Below are 18,250 nucleotides of genomic sequence, written 5' to 3' on the forward strand. Positions count from 1 at the left end.
TAATTGGCTTCAAGCTAAACTATCATATTTACTATTCAAACTACTAAAATATTGGTAGGGCACATTTTAGTATCGGTCCAAAATGGCCTTATATAATCTCGATTGGGATTTTCTATTTTACTCTCGATAGAATATCGTGGAAAAATATGTCGATCTTTTTGGCCATCAAATGTGCGCCAAGATTCATGCTGACCGCTAGATACGCGTGAAGGTTCGTGCAACGGTGACGAGGGGAAACGAAAAATCACATGTGCGTGCGGGGCTCGATCCTATGACTTACGATCGTGCACGCTTGCTTCTTCCACTGAGCCGCCACAACGCACAATATATAGTTATACACAATTTACACCCATGTTATATTATAATTACATACTACTTATATTGTAACTAGCTGGGTGGCCCGCGCAATCGAACTGGGAATGAATTTTGTGCTTTTTCACTGAAGTACTCTTGCTTTTGAACTCAGCAAATCCCTCCTTTTCCCACAACAAAGATCTTTAGTAATCCGGGCTAACTTTTGTCCATAAATCCCGCGTAAGATTGCGCGGCTAGCACCCAAACAAAATCATATACTTTCTCCGTTTCGAAATGTTTGACACCGTTGACTTTTTAGCACATGTTTGACCGTTCGTCTTATTCAAAAACTTTTGTGAAATATATAAAATTATATGCCTATATAAAAATATATTTAAAAATGAATCAAATGATAGGAAAAGAATTAATAATTACTTAATTTTTTTGAATAAGACGAATGGTCAAACATGTGCTAAAAAGTCAACAGCGTCAAATATTTCGAAACGGATGGAGTATTTTTCAATATGATTTTACTTAAGATTTATTAAACAGCTATCCTCGTATTTATAATTATATAGTTTTTAAAAGTCACATCAGCTGCTACCCCTTACTTCTGTCATATCTTTTTTTATTTGTTTGCTCGGTCTACCACTATTTCTATTCATTCTCCTTAAAACCTCTTATAGTTTTTTGAGTTTATTATCTCGTTGGGTTTTATTTTTATAATTTCTAGAAGTCTCGTCAAGCGCTGTCATTATACTCCTCTACAGCCCCATGTATGTTCATATCTACCAACTATATACACTCTTGATCCTTCATTTTATCATAGGAAGAGCAAAGATCCTAATGCACAATGGTTCTACACTCTTAGAGCAGGTACAATAGCAGGCCATAAGCCAGCTATAAACATATTTTAAAGAGATAAAGGAAGAGAAAGAAGAGCAGTAGGCTACATATCTGTAGCCAACTGTAACATGGACTCCAATACGTAATGTGTGTATGACATGTGGGACCAGGTATTAATAGTATAGTAAGTAACTATTGTATGAATTATCTATTACATTGGCTATAGATGATTTGGAGGTAGTAGTTGGCTATACTATTAAACTTGCTCTGTTTGAGAGAAGATTGGAAGATTGAGAAGATACGCAAAAAGAGATGGGCCATTAGCGTATGATTAATTCAGTATTAACTATTTTAAATTTTAAAAATGGATTCATATGATTTTTTAAAGCAACTTTCCTATAGAAATTTTTTAGCAAAAACACACCGTTTAGTAGTTCGGGAAACGTACACGCGGAAAACGAAACAAACTTTCTTTCTTTCTTCCACTGCCGAACAGAGCCAAATATAAACTTATATGATTTTATATAAACTTATATGATGAGTTTATATGATTTTTCTTAGACTTTAATTGAGTTAGTTATCTTATCAGATGAGATGGGGATTCGTCTGATCACTCCATGTCGTGTTTTTATGACAGCAAAACTTATTGGTTAGAGATTTGCTCCGATCCAACAAAAAATACCTCATGGTACTAAATCATTTTCGATCGTTGGATCTAGCTAGACAAGATGGGTTTTGTTGGATCCAACGATCAAAAATAATTTGGTAATGTGAGGTACCGGTAGCTCGAGATATTTTTTTATTGGACTGGAGCAAATCTCTATTGGATATATGCTTGTTAGCAGAGGCTGAAAATATAAAGCATTTTATTATTAAAAATAGATCATGTAATTACTTGTATAATAGATCAGCCTGTCACATGCATATACAGGCCGATCGATTGATCAGTCTGCGGAAAAATGTGTATGTGAATTTGTACCTGTGGTCTGTGTATGTGCTACAAAACTTTGTGCGGAAGAAATTTGAAATAATATGAATCTCTATTGGTACAATTTATACACTAAATGTTGGTCAAAAACTACCAAGCTTAGTTTTTTTAGAGGGGTATTTTTTATCCGGCCTCTACATCCAGCCGGATATGTGTATCCTTTTTAAATTGAGAACTTAGCTCCTCAAACAATCATATCTGAAACTTGTTCCTATGAAGATTTGAACTCGAAGACTTTAGGGTACTGCTTAGGTCACTGCAACCACTAGACTGCATGCATTTTTGCTGCAAAACTTAGTTGACATTTAGAAATCGAAATACCCTTCATTAAAGAAAATCAACCGGAGCTAGCTAGTACTAAAATGGTGGCATGAACTAACGTACAATATGGCATCTTTAACTCGTTAAAGCACTTTTACCATGTACAAGAAAACGTATGAATGAGCATGGCTAAGGCTTGTTTGGTTGATGACTAATTATGTCAAAGCCAAATTTTGGCAGTTCGATAACACCTAACACAAGAAGTCGACAACATGGGTGATTGCGCAAAAAGAGTATATGCTATTCATGATTTTTCAGAGGATTATGCCATGCAATGATTGCTTTAGAAGCTAAATGGCAAATGCTAAAATTCGTGGGATGCCTATACCGAAGAAGGTAACATACATTGTGCAATACGATTTCAGCAACTGCAAATAAAACTGCCTGTCAAGAAACAGCAACTAGAGAAACCGAACCATGTTTATTATCTTGGACGCTTTTTTTTTCGCGAACACAAAAAAGAATACCGTGGAAGTTGTTGCACATTACCTTGGAGGCTTGGAGCGTATTGCACATTATATATATGTGCGTTCAGGTGGCCGTTGATGAGGATTTGTGTGGACGGCATTGACACAACGGTGCATCGCAACAAAACGGGAGGCTGTCGAGGTCAGGTGCCGAAAAGCGGTCATTGCCAACACGATCGTCCATGGTGCATGGTGCCATCCAACCATTCTCTCAGTGCAGTGGTTGCCTCCAACTTGGAGGAGCCCACGGTGACCGTGTCGATCTGGAAGGAGACTTCACAGGACCCCGCATGGCATTGTCCACTCTCTCTCGTGCTACTGTTTCACAGGAGAACAGCATTTAAATTAAATTTGAGAAGAAGAAGAAGAAGAAAAAGATACACGATGGGACATTCTCAGGAGGAATTAGATCGAATCCTCACCTATATATACTTTTACTATTTTGCGAACACGGCATATAAACTTTACCAATTAAACTCATGTGTACAAACCTGTCGCTGTAACCAGTTAACTTTATAGTTTGTTACATAATGGATTGCATTTGGAGAAATGCAGTTTGCAGCCACATATATAGCTTGCATACATAGTGCAACAAAAGAAGTTTGGAGATTTTGTTTTCGCCTTGCCACTAAAGATTGATAATAGTATTTCATTTGTTTTTTATCATGTGCAACACAATGACAAAAAAGTGTGGTTCTATTTGGCTTAGTGACAAAAACAAAAATATCAACAAAAAAAAAGGAGAGGAGGCGCCGTTTTTTTCCATGTGTGAGGGGATCGGAGAGGAGAAGAATCTGTCTCGTGGTGTCTGCCTACCTGACCAGGCAGCCGGAGACGGGGTGATGAGTGGTCAAAGTGGTCTCTACACTGAAGACGACCGGTGGGTCTCCCCTGCTTCGCATGCTTTGTGTTCGAGTTCGACCAAACCACTTCAATTGCCGGTTGCATTCTGAATGTCTGATGCGCTGCCGTCTGCGAACGCCCATCGTGTCGGTTTCAGTTTTCATCTCCCCTTTTTTGACACCCAGCAGCAAAGCTAAGCTTAGCTAGATCGCATACTGCTTGGAGCTGCAGATACTGCTGCTGCCTTTTTTGTGTTCATGCTGCCTTGCTGTCGAATTCCAATGCACGCACGTGTCAGCTACCCAGCTGTTTGATCGCTTTCCTGCGTGCGTGCAATGGACTCAAAGATGTCCACAGAAGCTTGGATGCTGCTGATCTTGCGTATATGTGTACGTAGCTAGGCTCCCATGCACACATACTTCAAGCCGGAGCAAATAAGACAGTCCAAATCGTGCCAGAAAAAAAGTGGTTGCAATGCATATGTCTGACCATATATGTTGCCATCAGGGAGATGCTGTTAGATCTGAGAAACTGGCTTGGCTGGTGAGAGTCATACGCATCTTCAATTCCCAAATGAACGAGCTGATTGGAACACCCGGTCTGAGGATGCCAAGTGGGGCAAGTGATCCCCATATTTATCATGTGATAGCAGCTGCTCCAGTCGGTCTCTTATAGCTCTGAGAAGCAAAAACAACTCACTGGTGATCCATGTCCATACGATTGAGCTAACCGAAACGTTGATCGAATCCAATTTTATTCAGCACCAGCGGATCCATTGCAAGATCATGCAAAAGGAGAAAAGTAGATATGTTTATCAGCTCCAGCAGCATATGAACAAGGTGCTAGTATGCAGATGCCCCCTGTGCGTTTGGACGCAGACAGACGCTCGCTTGCCATGTGAAATTTGCGAGCGCAAACCCGACCCTGATTATCCAACGGCAGCTTCGGAGAAGACTGATGTATCACCTTACCAACGCAATTTGCAGACCAGGCGACAGGTTCCAGGCGACTCCTTCGCCCGAGACTGACAACAGTGCAGCCAAGTCAACATCTCACAATTTAATGAGAAAATATCGAGTCGAATAATACACCTCTGCAACTAGAAACAAAACCAATATTCCTCTGAAATTGCCATGGCACCGCGTGGAGAATATATCTCATGTTCTGAAATCTGAAGGTCTTGTGTGTTTGTTCCGATTTGCTGCTCAATCTGTCCATTCACATTTGGCAGACTGGGGCTAACAACACACGACATGGTGGTACGCTACCTGACCGGCCATGCTTTTTAAGATTGGAAGCCTGAAACGAGAAGACCAGGACTCCCAAAGAAAAGAACCTTTGCAAGCACTAGGAGATGTCTGCATCCAAATGTGCAAGCAAAGGAAGCAACCAGTCTTCTTACGGATTCTCCCGAACAGTGCTAGGATTGGTTGACCATACCACTTACGACGATGGAGCCCCCCCTGAGGCTGAGCCTGCGTGGCCGGCCGGCCTTTAAATCTCCCTCCCTCTCCTCCCTCCTTCTCCACCCTCCCCTTACCTACCTTGGTGGCCTCCTCTCGCTCTCGCTCTCCTTCTCTTCCTGCACCTGTTGCACCCCCAGCAACTCTCACTCACTGCCAGTGTCAAGCAAGATTATACAGCTTGGTCTCATCTCTTAATTCCAAGCTTGTTTCACCGACCTGCCAAACTCGATTGATCCATAGATAGAGAGTACTTCTGGTTGGGATCTTGAGCTTATATAGACCAGGAAGCATGCGGGGAGCCATGAAGCCGTCGATCGTGCACTGCCTCAAGCTGCTCATGCTGCTGGCGCTCGGCGGGGTCACCATGCACGTCCCCGACGAGGACGACGTGGTCGCGTCGCTCGGGGCGCTGCGCCTCGACGGCCATTTCAGCTTCGACGACGCCCACGCCGCCGCCCGGGACTTCGGCAACCGGTGCAGCCTCCTGCCGGCGGCCGTGCTCCACCCTGGCTCGGTGTCCGACGTCGCCGCCACCGTCAGGCGCGTGTTCCAGCTGGGCAGGAGCTCGCCGCTCACCGTCGCGGCGCGCGGACACGGCCACTCGCTCCTCGGCCAGTCCCAGGCCGCCGGCGGGATCGTCGTCAAGATGGAGTCCCTCGCCGCCGCCGCCGCCGCCGCCGCCAGGGCGGTGCGGGTGCACGGCGGCGCGTCGCCCCACGTGGACGCCCCGGGCGGCGAGCTCTGGATCAACGTGCTGCATGAGACGCTCAAGCACGGGCTGGCGCCCAGGTCATGGACCGACTACCTCCATCTCACAGTCGGTGGCACCTTGTCGAATGCGGGGGTCAGCGGGCAGGCGTTCCGGCATGGACCGCAGGTCAGCAATGTCAACCAACTGGAGATTGTGACAGGTCTCTGACAAACCCGCCACGCACGATAAAAACATATACAGCCGCCCTAATACTACTACTACAACAACAGCATAGGAATTAGATGACTAAATTTGTTCTTGCTATGAACTACCAAATGCAGGGAGGGGAGAAGTTGTCACCTGCTCGCACGAGGTGAACTCTGATCTCTTCTACGCTGCTCTTGGCGGCCTGGGCCAGTTTGGGATCATCACCAGGGCTCGGATTGCTCTTGAACCTGCTCCAAAGATGGTAACATCAAGCAATCAATTTTGTGTCAACTCAATGATGGAAAAACTGGCCATTATTTGATTCGTTTCATTGGTGCATGTTCACGTACTAATTAGATATACAATGACAGGTGCGGTGGATACGTGTTCTCTACTCGGACTTTGAGACCTTCACCGAGGACCAGGAGAAGCTGATCGCGTCTGAGAAGACCTTCGACTACATCGAAGGGTTTGTGATCATAAACAGGACAGGCATCCTCAACAACTGGAGGACGTCGTTCAAGCCACAGGACCCAGTGCAGGCAAGCCAGTTCCAGTCGGATGGAAGAGTGCTATACTGCCTTGAGCTGACGATGAACTTCAACCACGATGAGGCTGACATCATGGAACAGGTGAGCTGAGTTAATTATTTTCTCTTTGCATCAAGATGTTGACGTATCAGGAAATATATATATAGGATATTAGATAGCCCAGGCCGTGCAGGTGTTTTTTAATTAATGGTTGGTGTTTGTATATGTATTTACAGGAAGTTGGTGCGCTGCTATCTCGACTCAGATACATATCGTCCACTCTATTCTACACCGATGTCACATACCTGGGGTTCTTGGACAGGGTGCACACTTCTGAGCTGAAGCTGAGGGCTCAAGGCCTCTGGGAAGTCCCACACCCGTGGCTGAATCTTCTGATCCCAAGGAGCACAGTCCACAAATTTGCAAAGGAAGTCTTCGGCAAGATCCTAAAAGATAGCAACAATGGTCCCATACTGCTTTACCCAGTGAACAGAACCAAGTAAATATAACTAGCCAAATTGCAGTCCTATACTATACTATCCAGTTTCAAGTTTTGGTAACTAAAAAAAGTTTAACATGGTTGATGCAGGTGGGACAACAGAACATCAGTGGTCATACCAGATGAAGAAATTTTCTACCTGGTTGGGTTCCTATCTTCAGCACCATCATCCTCAGGTCATGGTAGTGTCGAACATGCAATGAACCTGAACAACAAAATAGTGGACTTCTGTGAAAAGAATGGTGTTGGGATGAAACAGTATCTAGCACCCTACACTACACAGAAGCAGTGGAAAGCCCACTTCGGAGCAAGGTGGGAGACATTTGAACGGAGGAAACACACGTACGATCCCCTAGCAATCCTAGCTCCAGGGCAGAGAATATTTCCAAAGGCATCACTACCTATGTCCTTGTGACAGTATATGCTGTGAAAAGGCTTTTGTAGAGCATATGTTGTACAAAAATGTAGCGAAAATATCCTTTGTAAAGACGAAATCTACGGAAGGTAGCTTAAAGAACACAGCGGGGCAACCAGTAGACTAGAACTCTAGAAGTAGTGGAAGATACCTCACAAAAGACTTCAAAGCAAAGCAGCGTGGCCTTAACTCTGGTTGCAGCTTTGGAGGCAAATGATTGGAGGATTACAGTGGTCCTAGCAACTGAAGTCCAGCTGTTGTTACAGCATAGAGAAGAGCTGTGCTACCTCAATGATCACTAAATCACTGACTAGTGTAACTCATGTTAAGTTGTTTGTGTTCAGCTAACAACACTGCAGAAGGTAGCATCAGGGTAGACCCTTGATTAGCAAATAACACAGCCTGTTGCATGTGAGTACTATCTGCATAAATGCAGCAGATTACATTAGTTTTTATGAATCGAATGTTATGTTTGCAAATGTTAAAGAAAAAAACAGCAAAGTTTCTTATTAATCATTCGTCTCAAAGAATAAATGGGACTGAATCATTTTATAATTCCCTTGATACGATAATCACCGTATATATTCTCCATTTGAGGTAATATAATAAAGTAAGAGTGGAGCTGTGAGATTTCATAAGATGTGACACAGTTTTCATTCGGTGGGATGGCGCATCAGATAGAAAGTAGTAACATTAAGTGTGGGGTCAGAACCAATGTACAGTGCAAAATTCTTCTGACGAGGTAACAAACAGGCATATTGATAGGAAAACTGCAAACCGCAAGCAGACAATGCCATGCTCCTGCATATTATAGCAATCGAGCATGATCTGCTACAGTAACGTAATTATCATGTCAGCAAAGGAAAAAAAACAGCTCAATAATGAACTTTTTACTGGAATGTAGCCCCTTATATGTTTTAAGCCTCATAACATCCTAAGAAAACATCCTACTATTGACAGTCACACTCACACCCAACATTATCCAGACCTTCACTTTCTGTGATACTTTTGCTGTTTGAATGTGACATTGAACTTCCATAAGAATCCCTTCAAACAATATTATCAGCAGAACTGAAATCCAGACAGGTACTCACACTCGGCTAGAGATAATGTTGTATGGATAGCTCATGGAAGGTGCACAACCTAGTTAGTTTGTCCAGCTACATTTTTGGAAGGAAAAGATCAGTGTCATATGAAAGTGCACAGTTCAACTGGATTCAAAGTGGAACATAAGCAGATTACCTGCTAGTAGTACAACTACAGAGGTAAATATAGTGACAGGTAAAAGCATTTGCAACTTTGACAAATCTATGTACTGATCTAATCAATACTACAGAGTACAGAGAAGACCAGGTTTGGCTCATACCCTGGCCTGAACCGTCCTAATCAGATGCAATCTTTCAATGTAGAGCTCTGATACTACTAGCAGCAGCATCACCTGTCAATGAGTATTGCACATACTATTAGCAACATAAACATCACTGCTCTGTTCATCTGAAACTGAAAACATCACACTTGAGATTACAAGGAGGATCAGCTAAGGATTTCAAATCTTTTACTCATCTGATTAGACAAAGCTTGTGATCAGATAAATACTTAGGTTATGATTAGTATAATGCATGCCAATGCACTGTTGCAGAAGAACATGTTCACCATGATTCGGTGTAAATGAAAAGAAAAAAAAAATGTGAGACAGTTCTAATGTAACAGTTATATTCTTGATTTCTTATCGCACGCTCACATAACTGGAAGGGGCACATTAGGAGTTGAAAGAAACGTTCTTCCAGACTACACATTGAAAAAAGAGATAACCAGCTGCAGTCTCACAGTGAAACTCCAACTGTTCGATTCCATCTTATCTATCATTTATTACAGCTATCTGTAATGTGTCCCCTTCTGACAGTTGGTGATATGTCAATCACGCAAAAGGATAAGCAGACTGAAGACTAATAGCGATAAGCAGACTGAAGACTAATAGCGGGCCAGTTGCCTGAATCTGCTGTTGATTGACCTCATTTCCCCCACCAGAGAGTCTAATTAATTCAGTTTAACTTAATATCACCCCCTTCATCAGAAATGAAGATTCAGCGAAACAGAAAGCGAGAGCAAACCAAACAGCAGTCGTGCGATTGCTCAAAACCTCCTCCAATGTCCATCAGAATTCACACGCGCCACAATAATTGGAGGAAGACAATTTGATAAACCACTTGAGTTGATGAAGATCGCAAGCAAATGAGTTCAGGTGATACAGTTATCCACGACACAATCGCAGTCCAGTCCACCTATGGCTGTGATGATTATACACTTGCAACAACATCACCCGTTCGTGTGACGTGTGTACCAGGATTCATCTAATCCGTGTTCTACAATCCCGCACTTCCATACAACGCGAACAACGGGGACACGAGTGTAATTCGAAACCCCATTTCAAAAACCAAAGCAGAAAAAGGAAAAAAAAACATGACACACGAATCGAAGCGGCAAACTTACGCGATTTGGAGAGAGGCGCGAACGGGGGAGGGAGCTTACGTTGAATTGGATTGGATTGGATTCGGACGGAGAGGTGAGCGGAGAAGGGAGGGAGAGGGAGAGAGGGGGCAGCGCGGGGAGGCGGCGAGATGGCGAGAGGATACTTCTGGAGGAAGGCGTCGCGGAGAATAAGGCGGTGGCCCTTCCACCTCGCGCCTATTCGAGGAAGACGGCGCACGCCACGCGGTGGGGGAGTTTAATATGGGCCTCGGACTTTGGGCCGTTGTGGTCCACGCAACATGTGGTTGAGTGGGCCTCTGCTTCCTTCCTTTACCCCTCTCGGAGCTTAGTGGGCTTCTTTTGTTTTTTTTTCTTTCTAAAAGGCTCCGTTTTATTTTTATTTTTTATTTTTAATCCCTGAAAGGTGGAGTGCACTTTTTTTTTATATAAGTTTTATTAGTATTACACTCCATTGCACGTCGTTTTGCACTCATGCTGTCATGCAAGCTAGCTACGTTGCATGCCATATGCCATAATAAAGAACAAGGCTACATGAATCCAGTGCGTTGCCAATGGAAAAGCGCATGCGAAAACATATACTACATGCTCCCCACTTGTAGTAGAAAACCAAGCTACTGAACGTAACTCGTCTCATACTCTCATTCCATTCACTTCGCCTTATTCACCTCGCCTGTGAGAATTCAGAAATCAAGAGATGGCAAATACTGTAAGACTATCATAGCATGAATGGCAGGCCAAGAAAAAACGGGATTTCTCTGCACAAGACCCAGATTTTTATATATATGAATATAGATATCAAACAATGTCCCTTTTTTACATTTGAACAAGAGGGGCTAGCTGTATCTTCATTGTCTCTCTCACTATATGGGACCTCCTTGTTGCTGTCTATTCGACGAATGTACGGCGGCGAGGAGGGCAGCCCCGACCCCCGACCCATCCTCCGTCACCCTCAGCGTCACGTTCCGCGCCACCTCCTCCCCCAGGATCTCCACCAGGGCCTCGTCCAGGTACTCCCTGAACACCGGGTAACCCTGGTACAGCCCGCCCTCGATCGCCACCACCGTCCTCCTCGGCTGCCCTCTACCTCTCCCGCTCGACGCCGCGCCGCTCCCATCCCTCCCCAGCTTCTTCAGTATCCCCACGATGCCTGCAGCGGCTAGACGGGCGGCTCTGCGAGTCACAATGTCGCAGACTTTCACGACCAGCCGTCGAGTTTTCAGAGGAGCATCGGGAATCTGGAAGAGAGAATCATCAGACAACTAGATGGATGGAATGGAAAAAAGAAATGGTGCCCGATGAAATGGCTGGAATAATTCTGAGCTAACCTTCAGATGCTCTTGAAGTATCCTTCTGACTTCGCTCAGATCTGGTGAATCGTCCTCGCGAATTGCGGCCAGAAACGGTGTGCTGGATTTGCAAAATTGAAATCAGACAACACATAGAACAACTTCTTTTTACTAATTGTGTTTATGCAGAAATACACTAGGTACGAAACAAACATCAGTAGAATTTGACATCCGGACATACCTCAAAATGAAAGGGTTGGATAGACTATCAGCAGCATCACCAAAAACATCTGATTCCTGGGCCATTCTATGAAATACCAATCTTGCAATTTCCCCAAGATACATTCCTGATATCATTTTCTCAAAGCCCTGAATCATGGTAGTACAAAGTGTTCAGTCTAAACCACAACACAAGATACCAGAATAATTGAATTTTACCCAGGTTGCTACCTGATCATTGCGATTGTGTGTTTCATCATCCAGCAAGATGTCATATGGCGTCCTTGGCAAATGTGATGACCAGAAATTCCCCCACTCCATGTTTACTACCTGATTAACGAAATGTTTTAGGGTACGCACATGGGCATCATAATTCCTTTACTCCACATAAGCTGATGAGCATTTGACAAGGAAATTGAACTGACTACAGATAAAGGAGAAAATAAGATACCATGCCTCCAGAGTTCGTTAGAAGACCCTGGCACTTGATAATTGCATCAGTGCGTTCAATGTAGCAAGCGTTGGTGCCAGACCCAATTATCACAGCAGCCACTGTGTCTTCATCATAGTAATGCCCTAGAGCTAATGTCCCCACTGTATCATTCACCTAAGTACAAAGTAGCATAAAAGAATAATCATTTAAAAGGCACTCCTCAACAAAATATAATAAAAATATAACACAATGGCATTATACTTCATTGGGCCAAACACCAGCAGCCATCCCAAACAGAACAAGGGTATAGTATCAGGCCATGACACCAATATTATTACTGCACTACCCCTATAATCATGGCATTGTCCTCTTGATTTCAGTGAAGGTTTCTAGCAGCAAGGATTATTCTGTGTTTTGAACATAACATGCTGATAACAAGCATCTCTGAAGCTGGTCACTACCCCAAAAAAAATGCTACTACCTCTGTTCCAAAATAAGTGCAGCCATGAGTTTCCGCGCCCAACTTCGATCGTCCGTCTTATTTAAAAAATTTTTATAATTAACATTTTTGTTGTTATGAGATGATAAAACATGAATAGTACTTTACTCGTGACTTATGTTTTTAATTTTTTTAAAAAAAATTCAAATAAGACGAACGGTCAAAGTTGGGCGCGGAAAACCATGGCTGCACTTATTTTGGGACGGAGGAAGTATTACTGATACACACATGATCAGTATATATCTGTGTACATCCGTTTTTACTTTATTGACCAGCTCTGTTCCCTTATCTAGAACACTGCTTGCACTCTACAAGCAAATTCATAACTATGAACTAAACACTGGGAAAGAAAGGCTGTCACAGCTAGACCAACCCCGACAGAAGAACTAGAGGGTCACCCTTCGGATTTTTCATTTCAAATTCCTCGATGGCAAGCGTCATCTTTTGAATGCATTTCTTATTGACTACTACCTCTGTTTCAGGTTATAAGACTTGAGATCAAAAAAAAAGGTTATAAGACTTTCTAGCATTGCCCACATTCATATAGATATTAATGAATCTAGACACACATATATGTCTAGATTCATTAACATATACTCCCTCCGTTTCACAATGTAAGTCATTCTAGCATTTCCCACATTCATATTGATACTAATGAATCTAGATAGGTATATATGTCTAGATTCATTAGCATCAATATGAATGTGGGAAATGCTAGAATGACTTACATTGTGAAACGGAGGGAGTATATGAATGTGGGCAATGCTAGAAAGTCTTATAATATGAAACGGAGGAAGTATGTATCTAAGCTCCACATTAGTAGTGAACAAGCACTACAACAGTACTTTCAAGCCAAGAAAATGTATTCAATGGTATAAATGTAACAGAGTTACACCCACCAAAAAAAAAGTTGCAAAAGACTTACCAATGCAGTGACCCGCACATTTAGCCCACAATTGGCAAGCGCTTCATTTAAGCACTGAGCAACATCTCTGCCAACCTAAGATTCCATTATTCACAGTAGCAGTTTCAAAATCAGTATGTCAGATCGAAGCAGAGAAGAAATCAGAAAATAAAGTAAAGCAATATGTGTTTCCTTCAAATAAAAACATAATTTAGTTAGGAAGTTGAGGGAAACGGCTACACATGCATGTTTATGCAACCACAACAAATATCCAACAGACTGTCATAGGTAGTGGGCCAAGGGGTCGAGGCCCTAGGGATAAGGATAGAGTTGGTTGGATAGGATTAGACTGGGTCCTCCCTCCATCTATATAAGGATGGTTTGTATCATCATTCTAATTAAGCAATGAATCAAGATTAGTCTCTCCCAACCTAAGTCCCCCTCTCATCCCTAGCAGCCGTCGCCGCCCGGCTATCCTCTCGGCGGTGTTTACCCCCTATGAATCCTAACCCATAACACAGACAGAAATAGGACTCATCATTACAAATTTCTAGTAGGTAACAAGTATATATTCTTTCATGTAGTAACACAAGATAGTCAAAACAGTGGTAGCTAGTTATGCATTCACCTTGAACCATAGGAAAATTTACAATATTTACCAAAACCACTAGCTGTGTAGGTTATATACAACTACATCAATGTGGAAATTAACCTGAACCATATGATAACTAGCAAGGAAAAAATTTTGCCATACCGTGTCTCTGATGGAAAATCCTTTTGTCCACCTAATTAATGACCCTGAAGACACTGAAATTTGTCTAACAGGGAAAGAAAATGTAAAACCAAGTGCCATTTTTCCATCTTGGTCATCTTCTCCTTCAAGAAAATTCTTTAGTGCCAGGGCAACAAAGTTGAATAAACCCTGCAATTGACCAAAAAAAAAACTTAAACATCTATACAGGATATACATTAGACAACTGAGAAAATATGATTAAACAAGTACCTCAGTAGTGCCTTTGGTCAGTTCCTCAGGGATGGGTTGCTGTTCAACCTTTTGGTTGACGATCACAGATCCCGCACCAACTTGTACCCTCAAGACTCTGAAGTTTGTTCCTCCAAGATCAATAGAATAATATACACCTTCTTCACTCCTGTTGAAGTGCATGGCCAGAACAAATTTAGTACAATGGTTCCATAGACACGCACACACGAGAACTGTAAATATCACAACTGATCGTGGGGGCATAAAGAATGCATCAACCATGGCTTCATAAAACAAAATGCTTGCAAAGAGAAGCTAACTTGGAGCAACGGGCTTCAACTGTCATCTTGAGGAAACAAACAGCACAATTGTGCTCTTCAACTCGAAGGAGAAAATATAACACCTCAAAATGCAATCATTAATAAACACTCTTTTTGTGTTCAATCAAATTTTGTATTACATTGCGCTATATTAGACATTTTGAACCTAGAAGATGTAACTATGCAGAAACTGAAAACCATGTAAATTATCATCTGCAGTTCTGCACTAAGCTACTGGCGCGCCTGCTCAAGTTTTGCCTATTGCCCTATTCTGTATCCTATATACCATTACGCATGACACCTTAGATGGCTCATCACTGTCATAAGTTGTGAGGCATCTGTGAGGCAAACATTGCCAAATATGCTAATCTAATACTGTAGGGCATACATAAACAAATTAGGTGAGAGCTAATCAACAGCAACATAAAGATGGTCTTTCTTCAGGTATACAACACTGTGTGGACAAATGTGCCATTATAGAATGTGTGGATCATCTGCTACTCCCACAATATTGCAAGGATATATGCAAGACGCCGGCAAGAGTACTTGCAACAGAACTCTAGCATTGGAAAATAGTATACTATGTACATAAACTTCTGGCCAAAATTATTCATATGCAACACTGGTCTCAAGTTTTAAATCGGTATCCTGGGAAAGGTTGTCTTTATTTTTTACTGGCGAACATGGATTACTAGAGACACTAATTTAAGATATCGCTCCACATTTTACAGCAAGACACATCTGCCACAAAGCGATGCTATCCAAAAGAAACACACTATGAATGCAAACCAGCTACAATGTTACTAAAACAGTAAAAACTGGCACAATGCTTACAGATATACTTACTAAGAAGGCACATGGCAATCAAGAAAAACGAACAAGAAAACAAACATGTGACAGAAACAAAAATACAAAACGCCAACCAAAACCAATGTGCATCCGTCTGTCATGCAGTTCTAGGTTCTAACAAGACGCCAACTTGTTGCAAGTACAACCATCCAAGAAATGGGTTGTCGAAACCGAGCAAAGAACGGAAGGTGGGATTGAAATGATGTAGGTCTTTCATCACAAATGTTTTGATTTATTTAAAAATCATATCAGCTCACAACAGCAGAATCATTCGTGTAACTGCACATATGTGGATCCTCAACCACTTCAACACAGTTTTTTTTTCGCGCTAATCCACCCAAGCAAAACAAGATGAACTCCTAACAAAAAAAAGTGCCCCTCAAGCAATGATTCCCATCTGACAGAGATCGTCCCAGCACACACTGCCATTGTGGAATACAACCTGGCCAGTAAACACAATGCCGGGTACATAAAAGAGTAGGCAGATTCATTTACCAAGATGGCACACTCTGCCCCCTTTATGGCGGCCTGAACAACAACCCAGCCATGAAAGCAAGCGTCGAACCAAACAGTGCTTTGCTTCAGGCGGCATAAGAGCCACATGACAAATTCTCGGCATTTGGCAGATTAATTGTCTTCGCCCCAGAGTTGCTCCGGCACAAAGGTATAGCACTGCAGGCGGCATCAGACATCACAAGTTCACAACTATGCAAATCCTTGCAAAAATGGCGATTAGACGAAGGGTAGAGACTGTAATCCCCCGCGGAGGGACCAAGCATGAAAAGGGCGTCGTTTTTCTGTGCCTCTCCATGAAAGGAGGCAGCATCTATGAACCCCAAGTGTTTGCGAAAATTTCTGAAAGAAAATCGACCGAAATGTGCGCGGCATTACACGGAATCGAATAAAGATAGCGACTTTATGAAGATATCAGGAAAAGTGACGGCACGAAATTTGATTACTATTGGATGAACACATCAGCAAAGTAGCCAACAAAATTTGTTTATGGTTCCACATTAGCACCACGAAGCAAGAACAACAATAGAGATAAGATAAACACCATATGTGAAACGCCCCAACTCAGTATTAGTAGCATTCAGACGATTAGTCCAAAGGATGACAAGCCCAATGCAGGCCACCGATGGGCGGAAAGCAGCAAGAAATGCACATCGTCGTGCGCCAGTTTAAAACAAAACGATCGAGAGAGAAAGCATCGCGTTTATATAGAGCTCAAAACCAAAAGGCAAATCTGTGCTCGTATAGCTATTCAAACAGCCACCCAAAAGAAAAGCGTGAAGTGCGCATGACTCCACGCCATCCGGAAGGCAAGAAATCAGGAAGAGACCACATTTGCGATGGCGGCGAGATGCAAGCGTATGATCCAACTACCAAATATTGTTGGTTAAAGAAAAAAACAAAAAAAATAGTAATACGTTTCGTCTGTAAAATTAATTAAGACTCGGCAAAAGAAACGAAAAGATGCAGGCGATAGATAAAAGTCATCGAGGAATCGCGAGGCGACGAACTAGACCAAGCCAGCCGCAAGGAACCGCGGTGGTGGGGGGGAGGCCGTACCCGCTGGGGAGCGCGTCGACGAAGGTGAGCAGCATCTTGAGCTTGCTGCCGCCATCGGACGCGAGGCCGGCGTGCATCTCGACGACCATGGCGTCCACGACCTGGCGCAGCCTCGCGGGCGGCGTGGCGCACCCCTCCTCGAACTCCCGCAGCAGCGCCACCGCCCGCCGCCACCGCGCCCGCGCCGACGCCCTGCGCGCCACGAGCGCCGCGGCGATCGCGCAGGTCACCGCCGCGCACCCCACCGCCACGCCGAGCCCCACCCTCCCCATCTCCTCCTCCACCCCTCCCCCTCTCCCTCCCCCCTCCCCTCCAGAGCGCGCGGGCGATCACGCCATCCCCCCCCGCCCGCCCCGCAGCCGCTCCCTCCCAAACCCACCCACGAATCCCACCCCGGACGCGGCGGCGCGCGCGCGAGGTGCTCGGCGGAATGGCGGAATGGGATGGAACAGAAGGCGGCGGCGGCGGTGGTGTGGGGGACTAGACTAGTACTACTACTGCTGCTGCTGCTGCTGCTGCTACAACTACAACCCCGGGGGGTGGGGCTGGATGGCGAAGGGGAAAGGAGAAGAAAGGAAGAGGAGAGGTGGAGAAATAGAATAGAAATAGGGGGAGAAGGCCAGGGCGTGCTTGAGCTTTTATTGATGCAGGGATTTCTTTTCCTTTCGCCCTCTTTGTTCCCTCTATTTCTGCTTTCCACCACCACCTGCTGCCTGCCTGTGCCTGCCTTGCCTGATCCTTTCATTTTTTCTTCGTGCTTTCTTCAAATTCCATCTTTTTCCATCTCACCCCCCTAGCTTTGACTTGTTTCCTCCCTGTGGTGTCCTTGTGAGGTTTAAATTTAAAATAAAGTTGATGGGCGGCTTGCTCATGGTTGCTGGTGGTTTTGTGCTTGATGGCAGTGCTCTTATACCTTTTGTCATTTGATTGAAAGAAAATTCATAGAAATTTGAAATGATTTTATTTCTATAGCTATTTAAATTAAAGGAATGAATCCTATGAAATTTCTATGGAATGTCTAATGCTATGTAAATTATGGTGGAAATCTAACATGATGTTCTGCCTCATGGAAACTTTTCTTAGAGTCTTTATCTCTCCTTAGGGCCCTTTTGATTGGTAGGAAAAATGT

General features: G+C 43.5%; 2 protein-coding genes and 1 long non-coding RNA gene across 3 annotated transcripts; 1 reads left to right on the forward strand and 2 right to left on the reverse strand.

The window, feature by feature from the left end:
* Nucleotides 1–5,016: 5,016 nt before the first annotated feature.
* Nucleotides 5,017–8,118, forward strand: LOC127755026 (cytokinin dehydrogenase 4). Its single transcript, XM_052280662.1, has 5 exons — nucleotides 5,017–6,136; nucleotides 6,258–6,385; nucleotides 6,495–6,755; nucleotides 6,890–7,152; nucleotides 7,243–8,118. Exons 1-5 carry the CDS (start codon nucleotides 5,515–5,517, stop codon nucleotides 7,565–7,567), a joined length of 1,599 nt encoding a protein of 532 aa, XP_052136622.1. The 5' UTR covers nucleotides 5,017–5,514; the 3' UTR covers nucleotides 7,568–8,118.
* A 160-nt stretch (nucleotides 8,119–8,278) lies between these two features.
* On the reverse strand, nucleotides 8,279–10,215 carry LOC127755090 (uncharacterized). Its single transcript, XR_008012957.1, has 3 exons — nucleotides 10,058–10,215; nucleotides 8,934–9,005; nucleotides 8,279–8,727 (listed from the first exon to the last, which is right to left on the reverse strand). It is a non-coding gene; the product is annotated as an uncharacterized LOC127755090 (long non-coding RNA).
* A 313-nt stretch (nucleotides 10,216–10,528) lies between these two features.
* On the reverse strand, nucleotides 10,529–17,410 carry LOC127755033 (hexokinase-3). The gene is made up of 9 exons (XM_052280669.1): nucleotides 17,122–17,410; nucleotides 14,402–14,549; nucleotides 14,153–14,320; nucleotides 13,420–13,494; nucleotides 12,014–12,169; nucleotides 11,794–11,892; nucleotides 11,585–11,712; nucleotides 11,383–11,464; nucleotides 10,529–11,292 (listed from the first exon to the last, which is right to left on the reverse strand). Exons 1-9 carry the CDS (start codon nucleotides 17,391–17,393, stop codon nucleotides 10,918–10,920), a joined length of 1,503 nt encoding a protein of 500 aa, XP_052136629.1. The 5' UTR covers nucleotides 17,394–17,410; the 3' UTR covers nucleotides 10,529–10,917.
* Between the last annotated feature and the right edge of the window lie 840 nt (nucleotides 17,411–18,250).

The sequence above is a fragment of the Oryza glaberrima genome, chromosome 1 (genome assembly GCF_000147395.1).
Source record: "Oryza glaberrima chromosome 1, OglaRS2, whole genome shotgun sequence".
NCBI classification, from domain to species: Eukaryota; Viridiplantae; Streptophyta; class Magnoliopsida; order Poales; family Poaceae; genus Oryza; species Oryza glaberrima.

What these genes read in the sequence shown, in the direction of transcription:
- LOC127755033 (XM_052280669.1), bottom strand. Translation starts at nt 17,393, where the DNA reads ATGGGGAGGGTGGGGCTCGGCGTGGCGGTGGGGTGCGCGGCGGTGACC. An exon ending in TGACCAAAGGCACTACTGAG is followed by an intron (nt 14,321 to 14,401) that starts GTACTTGTTTAA and finishes GGTCAATTGCAG; the next exon opens with GGTTTATTCAACTTTGTTGC. An exon ending in GATTTTCCATCAGAGACACG is followed by an intron (nt 13,495 to 14,152) that starts GTATGGCAAAAT and finishes ATGGAATCTTAG; the next exon opens with GTTGGCAGAGATGTTGCTCA.
- LOC127755026 (XM_052280662.1), top strand. Translation starts at nt 5,515, where the DNA reads ATGCGGGGAGCCATGAAGCCGTCGATCGTGCACTGCCTCAAGCTGCTC. An exon ending in CCAACTGGAGATTGTGACAG is followed by an intron (nt 6,137 to 6,257) that starts GTCTCTGACAAA and finishes TACCAAATGCAG; the next exon opens with GGAGGGGAGAAGTTGTCACC. An exon ending in TTGAACCTGCTCCAAAGATG is followed by an intron (nt 6,386 to 6,494) that starts GTAACATCAAGC and finishes ATACAATGACAG; the next exon opens with GTGCGGTGGATACGTGTTCT.